This window comes from Patagioenas fasciata, chromosome 1, assembly GCF_037038585.1.
Source record: "Patagioenas fasciata isolate bPatFas1 chromosome 1, bPatFas1.hap1, whole genome shotgun sequence".
Taxonomy (NCBI): domain Eukaryota; kingdom Metazoa; phylum Chordata; class Aves; order Columbiformes; family Columbidae; genus Patagioenas; species Patagioenas fasciata.
In genome coordinates this window covers 23915417-23938496 of record NC_092520.1, presented here as the reverse complement: position 1 = coordinate 23938496, position 23080 = coordinate 23915417, and the positions used below count along the sequence as shown (strand labels likewise).

The following is a 23080-nucleotide window of genomic DNA, read 5'->3' as shown; positions in this document are numbered from 1 at the left end:
GCTTTATCTGAGATCATATGACCCATGTTACAGTTAATGTGGCTTCAAATCAGTTTATGAAGGAACTGAATATTCATGAAGTTATTAAACTGCACTTCTTGTTTTAAGATAAAAAATACATCACGGAATCTTCGAAGTTTTGATGTGCTTTTAGCAAATATTTTTTTTCAACATTTGCAGTTGAAAAACAGTATTTAAGACTGAAAGGAGGTCCTTTGGGACTCCCCAACTATGTCACTTCTCGTTGTTGTACCACACCTGCAAGGAGGCCAGAATCATCAGTGTCTTAAGATAACAGTGCACCAAAGAGAAAGAAGAGAGCAGTGGTACTGTGGTGCCCATCCCAGAGCACCCCACCTCAAAGCAGAGAGAAACCAGTACCCATAACCCAACGAGCAGCCATCATCAGTGAGCAGTCAAGGCTTCTGCAGTTTGTACAAGAAAACACATTCTGCAGTTCGACAACTCCAATGCCAGGGCGTGCTCCCTCCATTGTGTGCATCAAGGTGGGCAGAGGTCATATCTAAACATCACAACTGCAGAGCTGCACCAGCATGACCTCTCTTGTAGAGCCAAAGTACGTGCCACATCAGCTGTGCCAACAGAGACATAGGCCAGCACACCTTTGCTCCAACACCAAGTAGCAGCTATGTCAGACTCAGCATGAGATGTATTAACTGGAGACCGGCTGGTGGCCAACAAACCTTGCTTCTACCCACTGAACAAGCCAACAGAGCACGTGGAAGAGAAGCAGCTGTAATAAAACCTCTTAATAATCTCAGCTGAGAGCAGAAGACGCGGCAGCAGGGAGCAGAAATGACCTCGTCAGCCGCGCCGGGCACCGGATTACCGTGCGTGGGTGCGAACCGAGGCCGGAGGCAGCGCTGAGAGGAAACACCCCCGTTGCGTAATTGGCCAAAACAACCTCTCTGTAAACACTGAGCGACAGCCGCTGCCCGGAGCTGAAACCACCGAACTGCTGATGTGTCGGTGTTTCCAGCTGCAACCTCGCGCGACCCCTGGCATGGTACAAACAGCCGGGGACGGGTGGGGAGTGGCGAACGTCCCCTCGTCCCGCTGAGCCCTCCACAACGGGAGACCCGTCACGCCGTGGATTCCTGTGGCGGCCCGGCGGCCGGCCCGCCCGCCCAGCCTCGGCCCGCAGCGCGGGGCCGAGGGACACCGAGCAGTCGCCGCTGACACCGGGGCGACGACGCCCACGGTCGGCTCCGTCCTCTCCGCGGCCGGGGGGCGGCGCCGGGGCGCGGGAGACACTCCTCCGCTGCGTGACGAGCTGTCGTCCGCGCACTGCCGGCACTGCGTGACCTCGGGGAGGCCGGAGGGGAGCGGGTGGGGGCGCTGCCGGTGCCGGCGGGAAGGTGCGCTGGGGGGCTCGCTGGTGCGTTTACCGGGCAGGTGGGGGCTGTCAGCAGCCGGGCCGCCTGTCGGATGTACTCCTTTCACGCCGTGAATAATTGTGTTCTGTTCTGTTCTGTGGTGCACAGGATTAAACACCGAAGCCAGACATGAGGAAGGTTCTGTGCGTGGAGCCCGTCATTTTCATCTACGCGTTTGCGTTCTACTTGACAGGCCCGCTGGTGCAGCAGTTCATCTACCGGCGGCTGTGGGAGGAAGAGTACAACTCCACTTTCATAAGCAATAGCAATGTCAGTTACTGTGAGCAGAATAAAAGTAACCCGACTTATATCAAGCAGAAGGTAAGAGGGAAGAAAAAATACTATTGTAAATAAACTTGCAGCCATTAGCTGCTGTCTCAGCATAACCTCCTTTTATATAACCTTAGCCTTTTATATATAGAAAACCAGTAGTTTTGCAAACTGCTGTCACTTTACGTTGCTCTTGTGTGGCACCGTAGGTAGTTGTAGTGCTTTAAAGACAAAGATTTGTCTCCAGGAAGATGCTGAGGTAAATTAGTATTTTAATGGGAGTTTAAAGTCTCAGAGGATCGTGCCCAAATTGGTGTTGGCCTGACATGGCAACGGGTACCACTGAAGGCTCCTCCTTCCAGCTGGAGCTGGTCATGTGTTTATGAGCCATCAGTTTTCTCCACGACTTCCAATGCTCTCTGTAACTAAGCAAACTCCAGCAAATGTTCTGTAATTTTCAAGAATAAGATCTACCTTGGAATACATTTATTTCAGAGGAATTAAAAGTGTGAAGAATGGGGGGATTTAAAATTAAAAATTTGTATTTTTAAAATGTGAAAAAATGTTTAACTGACCTTTGCACAATCAAACCTAAATGATGATTTACCATTCATAGCAGTGCTTGTTTGCCTTGTTGAAATACAAAGACGTCAAGATGACAGCATCCTATGGTCAGTTACTTTTTTAGCACTTTTTCATAGTTCAGCATGCTGGATAGCTAGTTGTTCACTGGAATCTCTTCCCTTGCACTTCAGTGCAGTTTTAATGCTACACTTAAGCAGAGCTAGCTGAGATGTCAGCAGAAGAGATCATCATACATTTTCCTTTCCCCTCTCCTCCTGTTGTCCCCCCTACATGTTATATATGTTGCAGTTTCACAGTTATAGGCTATGGTTTCGATTTGAAATGGGTGGTGATTCAACAGAAAGTTCAAAGATTGTTTGAATACAAGCTGAAGCAATCCAATCACTGGCTTGGATAATCTTCTTTTTTATTAATCATTAAACGTTATTTATCATCCAACTTATTTATTATCTAACCCAGGCATCTTCCTTTGCTAATTAGTAATATTTTTTGATTTTATGAGCCTGTCAGTTTATGATATCCTGTACACTGTTCAGCCTCAGGTGCTACACTTCTCTCTTCATTTAATCCTTATGTGATTTGCTTCTTTGTTTTTGTTCTTTTAATTTTGAAATCTGTGGTTGCTAAGAATTATTTCTGTCCACCATAAGTATTTTTTTCAGAGTGAATTTGCAGATTAAAAAACTAGACTTTTCCAATTTTTGTAGTTCCATTAATTATTCAATATACTTACATGATATGAAAGCAACTGAGGGTTTGACTTATCCTTTTCTGTTTTCCTTTCCATTGACTTTATAAAATCATAAAGCAGGCAGTTGAGTGCCTTAAACTATAAATGGAGTTTTTGTGTACTTCTGGCTTTTAGTCTTCTTGTCAGTAGACAACAAGTCATTTATAGCAGCAAGGTTATGGTCGTTTGTGGTATCTGGATGTGTAGCCACGTCCTTTATGATACACAGCTTCTTCCAAAACAATGAACCCCAAGTCTTTGTTGTTTTATTCCTTCAGTTTTACGCTTCATTATAGTTTGGCAATAACATTTGTATTGTATGGTTAATGTGAGTTAAGGCGACGTAATAACATTTAGTTTTATTTCTAATGGATTATCATTTCTTTGACAATCACGTCTTTGAACTTGATGATCCTAGTGAAGAAGCAATGCCTCTGGAGCTACATAGAGTTCTCTTTGTCAGCAGGGGAGGAGTTAGAGACCAGAGTATCGTTTCCGTCTTGGTTTGTTTGTTTTCCTGCTTTTACCCTCCCAGGGTGACTTCAGTGCTGGTCAGTGGAGAGGACGCCATGAATCCTAAGGTAGTCAGACACCATAAGGGAAGAGAGTAAAAGATTCTGGAGTTCTGGGTATCTTGAGGGCCTCAGGATCAACTAAATTGTCCTTTTGCAATAAAACCTGGTATCTTGTAACAAATGAACAGATTGAACTAGAAAATCATGGTCTTTGCCTGTAAATATGAATATGAATTTATGAAGTATTCGGCAGTTTTTAAAATTGCCCGAAGTACATTCCTGCAAATTCTAGGGTTTTTTAAATCTTTTGGATGCCACTCAATGGGTATTATGTTAGCTACAGAGGAAACACCTGAAATGTGGAATATCGATGGTTTGAATACAGGCTGAGAATGGCTTGGGAAGACTTATGCAGCTGTACCTGCTACTGATCGAAGAGTGCAACCCCCGCCCAAGTCAGTGCGATACCTTGGAAAACGTGAAGCAAACTTTCAGAGTGACTTCACTCTCTGCATCTGAAAGTTTATCTTGTAAAGGGTTTGTGTGAATGAATTTACTCCTTTCCCCCTGTGGTTCTTCTCTCCGACCAGGTGGTTGTCTTTGAAAGGGCTTCTGGGGCTGCTGTCTGTCTCGCCTGCATCCATGCATTAAAAGCAAGATCTGAATTAGCTTGCTGAACATCATTTAGCAGCTGGCTTCATAACAAGATAGTATTTTTTTTTTTTAATTGACTTTATTTCTTTTTTCTACAGCCATTCGTGTTCTGTTAACTGGTCATTTTTCAGCTACATTTGATTTATGTAGTTCTGTTAAAAAGAACTCAGAAATTTTTCCCATAATAGGTATTGACAGTTTATTGTCACAGTGTTAGCTACTGTTTCTTATGTGAATACCTGCTGTATCATGTCTGTAGAGAGATCACTGATCTGGACAGTTTCTGAACTCAGAACTTTCCAGTGTTTTAAAAATTAGTTAATTCACGTATCTGTGAGTCAGTATGATTTTTAATGCTGTGTTTCACATTTGTGCTTATTGTTGTCATTATTAACATTGTACACTGGGGTGTCAGAGCAAAATCCTGATCTGTTTACTTGCACAATGTGCTAGTCAGTGAATTGTTTCTTTGTAACCCTTTCAGTAGGATTATTTAGGGAAAACAAAACAAAACAAAACAAAACAAAACAAAACAAAAAACCCCAAAAAACCTCACAAAACTCCTGTGATTAGGGAGCGTGGGGTGTGTTCCTCAATCAAAGGTTGTTTTACTATGGATTTCTGACAGATGAAAAAACCCTGTACTGAAGGATGTACTTACAGTATAAGCACCAGCTCTTGTAAATGCACATTCAAGAGTATTGTTTTCTTGTTTCTATTGAAACTCCTCTGTGAAGAGTACTAGTAAGACTGTATCTTAAGAAATAAGTTTTGGCTTAAAATGTAACAAGGGATCTTTGAGGAATATCAAAGTTCAAATTACAAAAGCAGGAGTCTTTGAATATGCAATTCCTTTTTATTAGCAATTATTTTAATTAATGCATTCTTATAGTCACGTACTGTATTTTATTAGAACATAATATAAAGTTATATACTCTTAGGAGATTATATTGTCTATATTATTTTTTATGATAATATAGCTTATAATATATAAACAGATATTGTGCTATACATCGTGTTGCATGCAAATAATTATGTAAGCTTAATATTATATATTATATCTTTTAATTTTTTTTTACAATTTATTATAGTATTTATGATTATTTTTATTTTCTTTTTGCAGGAAGTTCAAGAAAAAGCCTCTGTTTTTACTATGCAGTTGGACTTAACTGGAGCAGTTCCCAGCCTTATAGTTGCCTTTGTAACTGTAGCTAATGGGGATCGCCAGGGACGCAAAAGGTCTTTGGTTTTACCATCAGTGGGAGCTTTGATTGCTAATATTTGCCTCACAGCAATATCGTATTTTTCCTTGTCACTCTCTGTCCTATTTGCTGTTGCGTTTATTACTGGACTGTTTGGGAGTATAGCAACTTTCGTTGGAGGAGGCTTTGCTTTTGTAGCAGATGTGTGTCATGATGAGAAGCAGAAGACAATGCGAATAGCAGTGGTGGATTTGATTTTTGGACTTGTATCTGGATTGGCAGGACTGTCATCTGGCTACTTTCTGAGAGGAATAGGCTTTATGTGGACATTTGTGACAGTATGTCTCCTTCATGCCATTAGTATTATCTATATTATATTTCTTCTGGAAGATACAGTAAGCGTATCTGAACTCCAGCACCAGGCACCAGCATCTTATAAAGAAGTTTTGAGAGAGACATTTTCTGGAGTGTACATGCTTTTTAAAACTGCACCTTATAAAAAGAGAATTTTAATCATTGTGTTACTTTTTACATTTATGACTTATTTGTTCACTGCGTTTGGTGGGAGTTCACTTTTTATACTGTATGAACTGGATGAGCCGCTCTGCTGGAATGAACTATACATTGGATATGGAGCAGCTGCGTTCACTTCTGTCTCTCTGACCAGTTTTTTGGGAGTTTACTTATTTTCTAAATGTCTCAAAGACATTTATATTGTCTTTATTGGGATATTTTCTTACATTGGAGGAATGGTCATGGCTGCCTTTGCCAAAACTACCCTGCTCATGTTTTTAGGTGAGTTCAGAATAAGGTGTTCCATGGTCAGCAATATAAATGAAAATACTGCTATGTTATCTGTAGTGAGTGCAGTTGGGAAATATTGGATGTACCATCTTGAAAGAGTCATAGAGAAGCAGAATAGACAAAGTTGGGTCAGACTAATTTAGGATTTAACGAAAAGATGAAGTGTGCAGAGAGTCAATGGAATTACTTTCTTATGGTCTGGTTTTAGTGCAACACACATTGGATTTACTAATTTCTCTGTGCTTGGATAATTGTGTCTCAGTGCATTTCCAGTTTTATTTTTCTATTGCCTTTTGCTGTTTGGGGAACTGAGCATTCAAAAGTATGTGACTAATTCATTTGCAATGTATTTGTAAAATCCTGATATTTTATTACTTCTGTGACTCGTGACTGATTCATTGCTTTACAGTAAGAGTGCCATCTATGTTCTGCTTGATGCCTATTCCTGTTCTCCGATCCATGCTGTCAAAAGTGGTTCTCCCTGGTGAACAGGGTGAGTAGAAATTATGTTTGAACAATATAGTAATATGGTATTTCAGAACAGATACACCAAGATTACTGTTAAACAAACAGATACATATTGGTATTTTAAGACTGCTTTTCTTTGAAGTTCCATATGATATGACCGTATGTCATGATATTAATGGCTTTTGATTTTGAAGTAAATATAAACAACATTGTGTTTAAAAACTATCGCAAGTGTTAACCTTCAAAGGAGATACTGCTTTAAAAATAAAGACCATGGTGAGCTTGAAGCAGAGGAACGCTCAAGATTTACACAGATGTGATTTCACAAGCTCTTCTACATTCACAAGATTTTGACATGCAGAGCAAGATATAAATCTGTTATTTAGTCAATGTCACACTTGTTAATTTCAAAAGTAAGCAGTAGGTGATCAGCCTTCAGAGCACTGGAAAACAATTAAAGACTTGGATCTTCAGCTTCATGGGTGTCTGTGGCTACTTAAATGTGTCCCGAAAGATGTCACATGTTACTTCCCAGAGTGCTTTCCATATGGAACACAGAAAAAAAAGTCAGAGCTCAAAATATGGCTCTATTATCCCACATTTTGCTGTAATCAGAGTATATACTTTCTAGAAGCATTCACCTGAGTTGTTTGGTTTTATTTTTTAAAAGACATATCTTTATACACTAAAGCAAAGATCTCTTTGTACTGAACCGTACTAACATACATCTCCGTTTTTGTAATTTCTTGGCATTCTTCAGGGCTTTGGCTACTCAAGTAGTTTGATGCAGGAATCAAATAGCCTCTTGTCATCCTTTTTCTGCTTATCTATTGTGATTTTGTTTCTAGTCCCATGGATATGAGCATGGCTTGGGAAAACGTGCTCTGACACTGACGGGATAGACGGCCACCCCTATGGGTAGTTTGGTGCAAAAAAAAAAAAGTTGCCTCTTTCTTTTAAAAAATGACAAGATGATGGTTATGTGCTGAACAAGCAGTCTTTTGGTTGAAGCCTTTTCCACGAATAAGGGTGAAGATTATAGAGGAAGAAAAATGAAACGGTAGAGTGAGAATCAAGAGGAGAACTGGAAGGGGTAAAGGACAGAGATGTGCAGAACACAGTTAGTAAGGATGCACAGTTTGAACTTCATGTGATAAACAGATTCAACAAAGTAGGTATGGTGATAGAATAGTAGCGCAGAAAAATAGTTTCCATGAGCAAAATGTGGGGGGTTTTTCTGTTTAAAAAACTATTCTTTTGCAGGAGCCTGCACTGCAGACACTTTCATAACAAACACCTGAGTATCACATCTTTGCTATTTGCATATTTGCTAAAATATTGTAGATAGATAGATCTTTCAAAGCAAGTTTAAAAAACTTTAGTACTTTGAGATAGTTTGGTTTTGTCTTGTTTTGTTTTGTTTGTAATCCGTCCATTTGTTTTTGGCAGGTGCTGTCTTTGCTTGTATTGCCTGCTTAGAAGTTGTGACCGGCACTATTTCACTTGCAGTTTTCAACATTCTCTATGCAGCTACTGTTGCCTGGTTTTCGGGCTTTAGCTTCCTCTTATCAGCAGGCTTTTGTCTAATTCCACTGTCTGTCCTGTGGTAAGTACAGATCAGGAGGCCAGGATGGTGCTTCTGGCTGCTTTTACTAGTAGTTCCTGTTTTGACATGAGTTCAACAGAATGGTTTAGTGTAGTAGTTCTCAAACTTCAGTCTTCTCTGGTGCACTGGTTGTATTTTGTGTGTAGCCTTCCCCTTAGCTTCCACCAGTTCAGGAGCTGCTCGTATCTAGCAGGGCTGTAGAAGGTACAGGGAGCTGCTAGGAGTGGGGCAGAGCTGAAACAAGGGGACATGGCAGTGTCTTCCTGGGGGATCAGATAGGAGAGGGGGAGCCCAGGCTATGGGGGGCTGTGGTCTCTCAGTGGGGCTTGTGACCAGTCTCTGAGAGGGGTGGCTCTGCAGCTGCTGGTAGCTGTAGTTTCCTGGTTTTTCTCTCTTCAAGACGTACTCCCTTACACCTTACTGGAGATTTTCCATCATCAGCCATGTCTGGCACTGATCCAGCTACCTCCCTTCAGCTCTGTGCTGTGAACTTGTCACCCCCAAACTGAAATCTACCCTGAATGTATTACTAGTGAGATACACGGTACCCTTGACTGCATGAGCAGTTCCTGGGTTTGAGATTGTTACACTGTCCCTGAGGAAAGCCTTTGACAAAGAACAAATGTAACATGTCACTTGAAAGGCTTGAGCTTGGTTTTGCAGTCTGAGCTCTTCTAGATGCCCATGAAGATCACAAACATGACCAGTCACCCAGTGAATGTAATGGAAAGTTATCTGTCCCAATCATTGATCATGGGTACCTTGTGACCCAGTGCCATCAAAATCTGTAGAAGAGCTACACTAAGTTTAAGCCCCATATAAATAAACCTCTAGACATGTTTTAAAATTATGCCTCTATAGCATTTGCATCTAATCATATCTAATGACCATCTAGTAAAACCAACTGTGAAAGATCATTATTCATGAGTATTCACAAAAGCTAAGTTCACTTTACATTATTTCCAGTATAAATTATGGCCTTTTAGGATACTGGAACATAGATCTAAATGACAGAAGGTTCACTTTTCATTAGATAGATTTGTATTCAGGGGAAAATAGCTGATTTTCTTAAGAAAGTGGTGCTCTTGCTGAAGACTTCTTTTTTCCTAATGCTTAGACTTTACGTCAGTCACCTTTTATCTCTACATTAGCTGCACTTTAGGTTTTAAATAGGCAGTGATAATGCTATAGATTTGAAACATTTTACATAATTTTCAAGTCTGTGCCTGCCTGACTACAGTGTTTTACATGGTCTATTCAAAGAAGCTGCAGTAATGGTAACTTAAGACTAAGGTAGTGAGGAGTCTCAAACCTGAGGGAATTGAAGCAAAGCGGTCTTGTATATGTAGATTATACTTTTCAGTAAAGTAATAAAAAAGTGAGGAATTCAGTTATATTAGCAAAGGCCCAGTAAATACTTGTTTTATTAAACATTAGTTTTAGTTTAGTTCGCTGCTGTGTGGTAGAGAAAGTTTCTGTTAAGAAAGGACTCTCTTCTGTACAAAAGGTAACAGATGTTTACCATCCGTCCTGCAATCAGGACTGGTGGCCCATCATCATCATAGATTTTTGGAATTTCTTGGATTTTTTCTTTCCCTTCTGTCATTAGCGTCTCAGAGCAGTGTAGGGGAAAGGGACCTGGGGGTCCTGGTGGACAACAGGATGACCATGAGCCAGCACTGTGCCCTTGTGGCCAGGAAGGCCAATGGCATCCTTGGGTGTATTACAAGGGGGGTGGTCAGTAGATCGAGAGAGGTCCTCCTTCCCCTCTACTCCGCCCTGGTGAGACCCCATCTGGAATATTGTGTCCAGTTCTGGGCCCCTCAGTTCAAGAAGGACAGGGAACTGCTGGAGAGGGTCCAGCATAGGGCAACAAAGATGATTAAGGGAGTGGAGCATCTCCCTTATGAAGAAAGGCTGAGGGAGCTGGGGCTCTTTAGTTTGGAGAAGAGGAGACTGAGGGGTGACCTTATTAATGTTTATAAATATATAAAGGGTGAGTGCCATGAGGATGGAGTCAGGCTCTTCTCAGTGGCAAACAATGATAGAACAAGGGGCAATGGGATCAAGCTGGAACACAAGAGGTTCCACTTCAATTTGAGAAAGAACTTCTTCTCAGTGAGGGTAACAGAGCACTGGAACAGGCTACCCAGGGAGGTTGTGGAGTCTCCTTCCCTGGAGACATTCAAAGCCCGCCTGGACACATTCCTGTGCGACCTCACCTAGGCGTTCCTGCTCCAGCAGGGGGATTGGACTAGATGATCTTTTGAGGTCCCTTCCAATCCCAAACATACTGTGATACTGTGATCTCACCCTTTCAATAACCTTTCTCTAAAACCTTTATTTTGAGAGTGTTATGCCATGTTTCTATTTGAGAGCAGAAAGGGTAATTGTTCTAGTGTGTAATAAATCAGACACGGGAGTCTAATACTTAGTAAAGACAGCAGTAATTTGTCTAATTTGTGTAATAAGGACAAGTACCATCATTGCTTTTGTTTTCTAAGATAGGTCAGCAGCTTAGTGCCGCAGATGATGGCTGTAACAGAGCTATCTGTGTGTGCTGGTTCTGAGTCAACATGCTATACTTAACTATCAGCTAAACAAACCTGTCTTATCTGTGTCTTACAGCTGGCTTCTGTGCACAAGCTGGAATGAGGAAGACTTGGCTCTGCTTGTACCTGAAGAAGTATCCAGCATAGAGAGTGTTGATAGTTGAACAAAGAATTCGCCTACCTGCGTTTTCTAACCTGACGTGCAGTGGCAGAGACCATTATGTCATACAGAGACCACAGTGATGACACAACAGCAATAAGCACAAAATTGGTAGCACTCTTTATCCAGTCTTTTTTTAGCACTTGAATTAAGCTAGCTCTTACACTTAACTATGCAAATCGACTGGCAGTGGAGATTTTAGTGCTGCTTTCAACATGAAAAAAAAAAAAAAAAAAGGTAGGATGATGCTCTCTTTCCACTTAACCTTTCTCAAGTTTGAGAATGTCTCCTGTGGATTGTGATACATCTTGTATCATTCTAAGGGGGGTGACAGAGATAAGCTTATCAGCAAAGAGGGTGCTGGCAATTCTGCTGAAGCCAGTGGATCTCATGCCAGCTGAGGATGTGGTCCACTTTGTACATCTTACAAGGCCTGTTTTAATGCTGAAGCCCCCAAATACGTCTAAAATTACTAAATGAAAAGGTAATTTTTCAGCAGGCAGTCAAACTGGAGGCAGTACTTGGACCTTCTGTAAGCAGATTCACTGCTTTGCAGTTAGAAGAGAGTGTTTGTGCAAGTTTAATATATGATGTGTTGGACCTTGCCTGTGACTTAGTTCTTAAAATGGATTTTCACACAGAACCATCATACATAGAAAATTTCCACCTTGCAGAGTGTGAAGTTAGGCCTATGCCTACATTTTTAGGGGACATATTGCACATTTATTTTTATCATTTTCCATATATTAGGGACTGCATACAGACACCTCTATTTTTTGTCCCAGAGATATTTCTTGTTTTCTGGTTAAGTTGGCTATACTTAGCTTAAATGTTTCTTCTAGTGAAAGGCTGTAATAGCATTGCTTTTCAGTGGATCTTTGAATTTAAATAACCCTGACCAAATCTGAATCATGCATCTGATCATCTTGCAATGAATGCAGCATAATTTTTGAGCACTTGGATAACATTTCCCCTCTTCAAAGTACTTTACAAATGCTATTAAGAACCTCCTTCCATAACACATATTATTCTTGTTGCAGAGAGAGAGAAACCAACAGTAACTTGCTCAGGGCCACAGCGCAAACTGGTGACACTGCCAAAATTAGAAATCAGTTTCTGCATTGATTCTTCACCCTTTTGCTTGAGATCTTTAAGCAGAAATTATCCAGAGTATTAGCTTCTGGAATGCACACACTTCCATGTGTTTTTTGAGAGAGAGCTGGACAGCTAATACTGTTCTGATCCCTGAAAGCAGAGGTAGGTTGTATGTGACTCTCTTCCCCCAAAACAGATTAGGCAGAGAAATCAAGATAATGTAAAACAGTTGATATTCACAGAAGAAAAACTGTAGGAAAGCAACTATGATGTGGGAACTGACTTCCCATGCACACAGCATAGGATAGGAATGATGACAGACATAGCATATGCTGTATAAACAGTGGTCTACTTACAGCCATTAATATGCATCCTATGAACAGAGCACTTGTGCAGAGCTGTTCAGTGGTACTCCACCAAAAAAATTAGTACCACATTGTGATACTATTATAGATCCTTTTTGTTTGACCAAGTGTTGTTTCTAAGCTATGTATTGTGATCACTGAGAAGTTTGGAAGAGGGTTCAAATAAGGTAAAGGAGAGTGTATGCTACCTAAGAGACCATTCCCTACCCATCAGTGGTGACAAGTTTGGTTTATCCAGGACGGAGGGAATTAATATTTACACAGTTAACAATCCTTATGCTTCTGTCCTGAACTACCAAGGCTGATGTTGGCAGTTAAAGATCATTAGCTTTTCCTAGCTAGTTTAGACACCAGCCAGTAAATAAAACTGCTTAACTCTCCTCCCTTGAGGTGCCCAAGTTGCTGCCAACTTGTTGGAGAAGCGAGCAGAGTTTTACAATAATCAATGGGTCCAAAACATAATGAGTATTTGTAGAGACATTAAGAAAACACTGATGTAAAGGATTTCAGCATAAAGATTACATTGTGTTCCTTGCCTTTTCATTATGCAGTTATGTAAGGCTTTGTGAAATTAACTGTTTTCACACAAAACTGCCTGGAAAAAGTAAAGCAAATGAAGGGGTGTGTGCCTTCGCTTCTTCAGTGCACAACTCTGCTAGCGCTCGGAAGGTATTTAAATACCAACAAAGCAAGGCCACTCCACAGTAGTGGTATGTTGCTCCAAATGAGAACAAACACCTGTGCTTCAGGAATTGCTTTGTTATGGTTTCATTTTGCTGTACAAAATACCTGCTGTTTTTAAAGTTTTTCTGGTAGACACAGCATTTAGAACTGGCTCTAAGTTTAAGTCAAAACAGACGAAGGATATGAACTGTGTTTTTTAAAGTGCCTAGCACAGTGCAAGCTGAGGAAACCAGGTACTAATGCACTTCAGATTATTAAATCAAAATCCTCCAAGTTTTTAATAGTTGTTCTATTTGTATATAAGTGCAAAATATTTTGACATCAATTAATAATGAAGTTTGGTTTTTAAACTATGTCATGTTTGTACTTCTTGCTTTGTTTTTTGACAAATAGCCAATGGGATGACTGGTGGAAGAAAGTCTATGTAAACAGAAGCAGCAGCACTATGGTATCATCTATTTTTTTGTGGTCATAACAAACAAACAAACAGGAGCACAGGAAGGTGTGCTTTTGCCTCCGTCCTGCACTTGGGGTGAGGAAAGGATGCTGCCCAGAACATCAGCACCAGGAGGAGGCAGGGAATTGCAGGGCAGGGTCAGCACTGCTTTCTGCAAAAACCATGGGGCTTGTGTTGCACCTGTCAGATCAGTAGATCTGCAGGTGCCTTCCTCCCTTGTCTAGGTTGGGCCCAAGGCCAGTGCTGTCCCTGTACACTTGTCAACACACCCCACTCAGTGCACCTCCGCCAGCTGCTGCTTGCAGCGCCTGTCTCACAGAATGAGGCTCCTACAAAACAGGGAGAAGAGGCTGGGCCATGAAGACCCATCCACAACCCAATCCCCTGCAACACTGAGCAAGGGCAACCCTTCCTTTTTATCTCAAAAGATCTTTGCCTCAGTCCTGTTTGACTCCCCTTATTTTATTAACAGCATAAATTCTTACATGGGCCTCTTACCCATACTGTGTGCTTTCCAGCCTGGCTAACCCCTAAAGTTAGCATCCTTAAAAACATAGTGAACAATGCAACCTCCTTGCTGTGAACATGGCTTGATCTCACTCAAGATTGTTATGAAGCATACTAATCCTTGAACAAAACCACCTAGACATCAGATCCAGCCTCCTAATCTGTGTCCACTCTTTGCTGCACTAATGAGAAACTCAACTAAATTCTATGTATTAATGTAGTTCTGCTCAGACACAATAGCATCCATCCTTCAGGCAACACCAGGAAAGGCCAACTACACGAGTGAGGGATCTACAAGGTACCAGTAAGCGTGTACAACTATAGGATGGCTCCTTGTTTCCTGCACCCCTGTTCCTGGAACAGGGCAAGTAGGAAGGCAGACCTGAAAGCCCCCAAAAGACAAACTCTGAATACTGAAACACCTACATCTAGGAGTGCTCTTTGGGATTATGTTCCCAAATGGATTTTTAAATATTTCTTTAAACTCCAGTTGGAACATGCTTCTGGTTTCAGAAACCAGAATATCCTCTCAGGGACACAGATGAAAAAAACAGAGACCTTTTACTCCCCTTCTTACAGTGACACTTCCAATTCTACACAGAAGCTTAATGGGTCACTCACAAACAGTCAATGGGGGAGAAAAATGTATGTAGCAGAATTGCATAGGCAGTGCAGAAGTTAAAGATCTTTAAAGATACTGCCCCCCCCCCCCCAAAAAGGAACAACACTGTGTTGTGGATAAGAGATTCCTTGATTTACGATTAAATGTATTTTGGAACGCAACAGCATTTACAGCAAACTTTTATTCAAGACTTTAAAAAGTGTATGAAATTTTCATGAACAAACTGTTACTCAATGGAAAATACCTTCTTTCCCCCTTAAAAAGTTCTTAAGCAAGAACATCCATTAAATGCATTTACCTACAGTAATCAGTTTTTAAATGCACGGGTATTTTTGTAATTCTTGTATACACATATAGCATTTCCACAGTTAAGAAGCTATTGTCCTGAGCAGTGTAGGAAGAGACATTATTTAAACTACCTACTTACAGGACATTATATAAATTGACAACAAGCACAGAACAACTTATGGACTTTAAACATTTAATGTGCCTTTTCATCACAGAAGGCAAATGATAACTGTAGGACTGTTTAACACTGTGAGTGTCAATTTAGTATTTAGATGTGTATAAAGACACGCACAAAATGTTTTTGTGGAGTACATTTTGTTACAATAAACCAAGCTTGTATTCCATCATCATGTGTGGTTCTCCCATAACTTCACTCTGTGAAGGATCTGGAAAAAAAAAAGTTGACAACACAAGGCTTTTACAAAGTTACAAAGACCAACAATAACTATTGAACATGAACTTTTTTTTCCCATTATTTTCTTTCTAATGCTAAGCGCAACAGTTACTCAATTGATTTTTGACAGTGTTGCACAATGCAGGTTTCACTTTTAAGTCTCTATCCAAAGCAATGATAAGATAACCAATACATCTATGTGGAACAGTTTTTCGTAAGGACACACACACTTCAAGTAAAACCAACCAGTTCTATGTAAGTACTGTCTCCTATAGCCTGAATCTCAAGACTGAATAAGTTCTGTGTAAGTGAACACAAGTCTGACTGCAGCTTTTCTCTATAGGAGCCCCACATCTATTTCTAATGCAACTTCTCTTTACAATAGCCCACACTCCTGCCTTTCTCCTGGTTGGGACATACCTGTGGTTTCTCTTTTCCACCTAACTGCCTAGTTTCACAAAAATTATATGCCCTTCAATGTCTCTAAGATTTCTTCTGTTAAAGTATGACTGACATTAGCCACTGTTCTCAACAGTTATCAAGGAATGGGCAGAGGACACAAGATACCAATACTGACACTATGAACTTTCCATACAAAAGAAAAAAAAAACAAACAAAATTCAAGGCCAAAAAAAAAATGTTGTGACTGTACTTTGGAAGAAATACATGGGTTTTTTTATGAGTGTATCATTGTGTTTTCCTTCCATAAATAAAGCATATTAATGACTTTCTTTCCTCTAGAGACACCAAAATTACCTAATCCAGCCCCAGCCAATAAACAGAACCTTATGAAAACCACTTTAGCTAACTACTCACTCCTCAGCACTCTATAAATATGTACCAGCTTGTTATGATCAACAGTAAATAACCAAGTTCCTATAGATTGTGTTTGACATTGCTGTACTCCCTGAACCACAATAATCTAAGATTCCTTCCCTTGCTCCCTGTAAATCCACCTCAGAACATAATCCCAGATTTACCTCATGCCTCTAGATTCCACTTAGCCCTCCCTTATTTCCAGTTTACCACTGCTCTGGCTCTTTCCATTTTCTAGTCCCACCTCAAAACACCCTCTATCTCATTCAAGGCCCTTAACTAACAGCTAGGAATACATTATTTATTTATTTATTTATTTTTAACTATTTTTCCAGCTTTATTCTGGTCTACACATATTAACAGTCAGTAGCCTACCACACAAACACAAACTGTTGAGTTAGTTTGAGGGAGCCTTCCCCTGGTCACATCTCTGGTTCATTAGTTTGGCATCTCTCCTGTGGCCTTTCTTCCTTTTTATTTACAGAACTTAAACTTTCTATCTTTGTAACTCCACCTGTCAAAATCTGTTCAAGTAGTTCAAAAGGTTCTGGGGAAACAGGCAAAGAACCTAAATGTATAATGTCCTTTAGAAACCCAGGCTGCAAGCAAATACTGGCTTACTCAATATTTCAGAGTAATTTCCACACAACTAGCAGCTGAACTACATTTATTTCTCCTTTCTCTAGTGCTTTTTTGCCTTTAATAATTCAATTTGTTCTTTGTATTTTGTGTGTTTCTCATATTCTATAGAGGCAAAGAACTTCACAATTTCAAAATGTTACCTTTAAATGTTTACATAACATTCAAACCAAATGTATTTACCATTAAGGATATCCTCAAAACCGATGCATTCATCATTTCCCCTCAAAGTATCCAGTGCTATGTTTGAGCTATGAAGAAATGGGAGACGCTGGACCTGTAAAAAGACAACAAGAGTTCAAGTTTCTGCAGGTCTGAAATTGATGTGTTTTCTATTTGGACTTCTCAGTCTGAAGCGACTGAGAATAGTGACAGGCAAAGTTCCTTCCCTTCAAAAGCAATGACAAAATAACAGAACTACTGGCACACATAGACAGAAAAACCTACCTGACACCACCATCTTCTACTGTTTATTTCTCTGTTTCGAAAAGAACAGCCTTTCACTAGATTTGTAGCTTTCACTGCAGTGTTGCTACTGCAGCAAATAGTGTAGTTAAAAAAAGTAGTTTGTTGGTTTTTCTCCTCTGTTATCACATAAAGCTGGGAAGGCTCACTGCAACAAACACATCTACACCCTGACATCAGTATTGGGTGACTGATATCCTAAGTATTCTGAGAATGCCAAGAATGACATATCTGTCCTTACAAACAAATTCACTACTAGTAGTGATACTTCAGTTATATCACAGGCATATTTTACAACCATAAAATTATCACGTAGCTATCTCTTTACATGCAAAACATGTCAAAGATTTCCATAACCACTACTGATAAAACTGACAGAAGTTTAAATACACTATTCCAGCAAATATCTTAGAAAGGAGAAATTAAACCACAAGAGAACCTATTTATCTAGCATGAAACATGACGCTGGGAGTGAAAAACCTAATCACCATATCTCCCCACCTATCATCCCCTAAGAATACCTACGGAGACACACTAGCAGGACATCCTCACCTGCTTCATTTTCTGCCATGTGCTAATGTAAGTTCAGATAAAGACTCTTCCTCCTAAGACAGCACAGCCAAGATCAAGGGATGTTTTCATACCTACTGTCTGACTTGCACATCTTCAGGACCAATACTTTTTGCTGAGTTTAACACAGCTCACTGTAGTTCAGTAGTACCTGATCCACTGGGAGTATAAAATTGCTGCAGCTCACTTGGAAAAACAACTCTTAATAGCGTGTCAACCTTCAACAAGGCAAAAGAAGTTTACTATGACCAATGAGTTTTCTATGTTCCTAAGGGACAAAGTCAGCCTCCCTCCAATTACTCTCCATCCTGGGAGATAAGACGGAAAAGGAAGCAGACTTAGCTCCCCAATTAAAAGTTAAAACCTTTGAACTTAACTCCCTATAGACCTGCCCTGATCTTACAAGAAAGGCTGCAAAACAATCATAAGCACGTAGCAAATTCTCAGCATCAGGCTTCACATTAACTCTACATCCACTCCCTGATCACTACCTGCTTCAGACCCCCACATCTTTTTTCCCTACAAATGCAGAGGTTCCTTCCCATAAAGGTCATACGTTCTACAAAGAGTTAATTTTAGGAATGAATAATCTATTCTTCCTGTTTTTCTCTGAAGGCTTACAAGAAGCTGGTCCACAGAAAACCTAGAGCAGTCACGGCTTCACCAACTAACCAATAAAAGAACAGCAGCTGAAAGGCTTTAGCATATTGACTGCTCTCAAAATGGTTCATTGCAATGTTTGGTTGGCTGGTTTTAATAAAAGCAGTCCAGTGAAAGAATTTCTTTTGGAAACATAAGGTTACCAAAAAAGAAAAATGTCTCTCTGAAAGCATGTGCTATGACAAAAAATTCTTCAAGTGGTTTAAGTGATACTAGTTAAATGCCTACCTGTTTCACTGCTCTGAATTCCATCTGCAGCTTTAGAGATGCATGTAGTCCTTGAATATTTCTCAGTGTCGCAAAGTTTGTTTTATCTTGATTTAACTGGAACTATCACAAAAAACATAGTTTTTTTAAGAACAAGCTACTTTCAAGTACAGACATACAAGAGATTTGTGACACCCTACTTAAACATGGTTATTAAACATATATGTAAAAATTAGGTGATTCTGCCATATGTGTCTCAAATGTATGTGAAAGATAGGGATGCAGTAATATTTGTGTTATGAAACTGAAATTGCTTTTTGCTAGATTTCATTATACATCAGTAGTAGCAATTTTATTTCGTTATTTTTGACGATCAGGGCACATAACACCACCAAGTGGTGTAGTTTTGCACTACTTCACCACAATTCTGTCAACATGAATTGCGAGCTAAGTCTGGTTTAAAGCAAGAACACAAACTTGAAAGCCACAATTGATGTTATTGTTAGCCATGAAAGACTATACTCAGTAACACTTGAAATACTCTTCTGATGAAGCTGGAAGGCAAAGCACCACATATACTCCATATGATTCTGAAAAGAAAAAGAAAGCTGATAATTTTACCAGCTGCTCTGAAACTGATCGGTAAGATGAAGAAAACACACTTATGTACTTAATAAAGCGTTCTTTTCATGAAAAAGTGCTGGCTCATGAATACTTAAGTACACAAAAGTAACATAAAAGCTTAATGTTAAACTTCAGTTTGAGTAATCCAGTCTCAATTTTGCCTTTTATAGTAGCGACTCCATGCCTGTAATGCTCACACAATACACTATTGTAAAGAAAAATAAACTCTTATTTTAAAACCTGTACTCAATCATCATGACAAAAGTCTACTACTGTGAGAACATCATCACATTCATGCAAAGGGATTTCAAAAACCAACAAGAAAATACAAGTCAAAGGTACAACATGCATTTTCTTCATAACAACCAAGACCAAAAGTCTGAAAATGAAGACATATGGTAAACACAGACAAAAACGGGAAGATTAGCCTTCCAGAGCTGACAGGCGTGCCCTCTCTCAACTGCATAGGATGCATAAGTAACTTGCTTAATAACTTTGAGATTATTAAATCTTACTGTGTAAATCCTGACTTGGAAGCACAGTTACGTACTTGAAATGAAGAGTTACAAGTGTGAGGTTAACACTAAACAAATTTGACAGCAGTGTTATCTGTACAAATAAAATGTTGCTATTGTTGAACATCATTATTCTGTTAACGGCAAGACTCTGCTCATTACTTGTTACAGCACAAAGCAATCCCAGTAACCACATTGTTAATTTAAACTTCATAATTAGTTAAGAATTAAGATGGCTACATTTAATATTATACTTACATTTTTTTCTGACGGCTCCAGTGGGTGGCTCGGCAACAATTCGCTTTTCACGCTTGTAAAGCTAGAAATACAAGTAAAAAAATTGAACTTCAAATTAGTTGGATATAGTTTTTAAAGTTGCATTCCAAAACTAATCTCAGATACAAATATCAGTCCACAGAGACACACAATCACCACAGCTTGAATAAAAAATAAAAATAAAAAAAGCTTAATAGTGAAGTAGGAAATAAGACCTCTAACTGCAGCACTACTAGAAGAAAAAATAACTTAAATTTCAGGCATTTTTTTTTCTTCGTGTTTGACAAAATGGAATAACCCCCAACACCCTTCAGAAATAAAGAAAAATAGTAATAAATGAAAACATCATAGATTAAATGACATCCAGGCTACAAAGTATTGTATTTTAGAAGTCTCCAAGCTTTAGCAACTGAATATTGTACATATCTCCCCCCACCACTCATAGTTGTATTACCCACATTTTAAACTCCACGAATCTATTTTAGGTTCATTATCCAAGACAATTACGTAGTTTTACACTCATGTACAATAGCAAAACCCAAACCTACTCTTTTTACTATATTAACTTTACTTTTTGCAGCAATGCTGAAACTAACCATTTTCCTCAGTGCTACTGCACACTCATATACATGTATATTAAAACTAGCATATATTTCATAATTATTAATACTTTGCCATCTCTTTTCTAAAGAGCAGTATCACACAGGTGAAAGTCCATTTATGCTATCTACTTCCTGAGGTGATGTTTCACAGAAAATTCACACTTGAAAGACAACCTGATTACATACATGCCCTTTAGGCTACAGCTTTTGCGATACACCTTCCAAGAATCTTCTTTAAAAAGCCAAGATTCAACACATACTTTCTTCCTATTTCTTAAGTTCAACATTAGCTATGGCTCATTTCAACACGAAAAAGTAAAGCATACCCTCTACGCAGAAGATCATGACCTTCAAACGATCCTGAAGCTGAAAGTTCAGGAATTAGGATACTATCCTTCAACAGAGAAGCAGCACCTCTGGAATTCTGGAACAAAAAAAGTGAGGATAACTTTAACAGAACCAGACCCCTTTTGTATGGGCAATAGCCAGGTAAATGATACAAAGTACTCAAAGACTCCTTTTAAACTGCTTGTAGGGGAGCCCAAGACTTTATAGTATCTTAGAAAAAAAAAAAAAAGCCACCACACACAACACCAAAACACAAAATCCACACTAAATTTGAATTCTTTCAGAGCTGACAGGACAGAAAGGTACATGTCTGAAGCGTTCCTTCATTTACTTCAGTACAGACATAATCAAGTAGGATCAAATTGATTATATCCATGGTTTAAGGCTGCCATAAAGAGGACAAGATGTATTCAAGCTGTTTATTATGCCAGTTAACAGAAAGAGCAAAGGAAAAACAACAACTTGTAGTAGAAGACCAGAAAAACACACCTCCACAGACCTGCTAAGTAAAGCCATCTTAATGTAGACCACTAATTTCAAGCGAACTTGTGTGATTTCACTGAAGTGATTTTAGGATTGTTCATACAAATTGCTCCACCAACAGGCTAATGTATAATAAATTCTGGAAGGTGAGACCAATAATCTCAAGAAGGTGACAGCAATGAGCTGTTCAATGCAGGAGTTTCCTCCAGCAGCACTGTTGGATCAAACAGAAAATTCATCCTTGCAGTTAAGGTCTTTCGTATGAATGTGTTAACTGTCAATAACCTAACAGCTATTAGAAAACCCTGAAATACTGGTTATTACATACATACAAGCATCTACCAACTAATCTACTCAACACTGAGATCGCTGCGACAACATGAAAGAGACACATTACCTTGGAGATGTGACAATAGGGAAGATCAAAGTGAAAGTCAAACATATGGAGAAGGCCATTAAATACTCCCCAAAAGTAACACTCTCAAGCCACGCCAGTCCTCAGTCCCTCTTAGATGGTCACACGGCTGCCAGCCACCAGACGACCGCGACACAACCTCCCTCCGCGGGAGCTGCCGCGCACGAAGCCCCTGAGCTGGGGATCACCGGGGCCTCGGCCTGCCCGTCCCCTTCCCCGCTCCCAGGACAAGGGTTTTAACCCCAGCCACGCATTCTTAGCGCCCATGGGGACGCCCAGCGGAGAGCGAACCTTGCCGGGCGGACGAGGGACGCCGCCCCCACGCCCGTTGAGGCGCCCCAAGCCGGCAGCACGAGCGCCCGCCACAGCCGCGCCAGACCCCCATGACTCAGCACGGCCCCAGCGCCCCTCGCCCAACGGCTAGCACCCCCGGGGACCCCAACGGGCGGGGCGCAGCAGACAGGTACACGCCTGCGCCAGTCCGTCCCCCCGGTGAAACCAGTGCCCCAGCGCCCGCTCGACGCCGCCACCTGCACGCACTCACCATCTTGGCCTCACGCACACTGCCACTTCCGCCTCCTCCGCCTTCTCACTTCCGCTCCACCCCAGCGCGCCGCGTCAGACGCAAGGAGGGAACGGCAGCGCGCCCGCCCAGCAGCTGCGCAAGAGGGGCGGGCCCTCGCATGCAGGGGCGGGGCCTCGCATGCGGGGCGGGGCCTCGCATGCGGGGCGGGGCCTCGCATGCAGGGGTGGGGCCGCGCTGGCACTCAGGGGACGGCGGTCGATGGCGGCTTGTTTAGTGTTCGGTGGTGCGAGGGGTCAGGGTTTCCTTGCCGGCCCCGCGCTTTCCTTGCCTGCGTCAAGCGGCGTTGCTCGTAGGCTTACCACACTGTTCCCACATGCCGGCAAAACCCAGCTGTTCTGGTAGAACCCTGACCCCCAGCAGTAGCTGGAGTTGGCTGGTGGGGTGTTGGGTTTGGGGTGCTCTTCTCTGTCAAACCCACCCTGTTGGTGGGCCACAGGCAAGCAAAAGCAGAGAGGCTGGGTGATCTCTGCAGTGGCCCAGCACTGAGGTGGTGAAACAAGGCAGTGATGATTCCTGAGG

The 23080-nt window shown here is 40.8% G+C and overlaps 2 protein-coding genes across 3 annotated transcripts; one reads left to right on the top strand and one right to left on the bottom strand.

Moving 5' to 3' along the window:
* The first annotated feature begins 918 nt into the window (after positions 1-918).
* On the top strand, positions 919-13440 carry SLC46A3 (solute carrier family 46 member 3). Of its 2 annotated transcripts, none has more exons than XM_065848087.2 (6): positions 919-1027; positions 1506-1718; positions 5275-6148; positions 6567-6650; positions 8075-8231; positions 10860-13440. In XM_065848087.2, the coding sequence occupies exons 2-6, from the start codon at positions 1527-1529 to the stop codon at positions 10945-10947; spliced, it is 1395 nt and encodes a 464-aa protein (XP_065704159.1). In that variant the 5' UTR covers positions 919-1027; positions 1506-1526; the 3' UTR covers positions 10948-13440. The 2 variants fall into 2 exon arrangements, with proteins under 2 accessions (XP_065704159.1, XP_065704167.1); XM_065848095.2 differs by lacking the exon at positions 919-1027 and adding an exon at positions 1329-1379.
* A 1343-nt stretch (positions 13441-14783) lies between these two features.
* Positions 14784-22623, bottom strand: POMP (proteasome maturation protein). The gene is made up of 6 exons (XM_065848107.2): positions 22520-22623; positions 21056-21153; positions 20110-20170; positions 18734-18835; positions 16994-17087; positions 14784-15347 (listed from the first exon to the last, which is right to left on the bottom strand). The coding sequence occupies exons 1-6, from the start codon at positions 22520-22522 to the stop codon at positions 15280-15282; spliced, it is 426 nt and encodes a 141-aa protein (XP_065704179.1). The 5' UTR covers positions 22523-22623; the 3' UTR covers positions 14784-15279.
* Between the last annotated feature and the right edge of the window lie 457 nt (positions 22624-23080).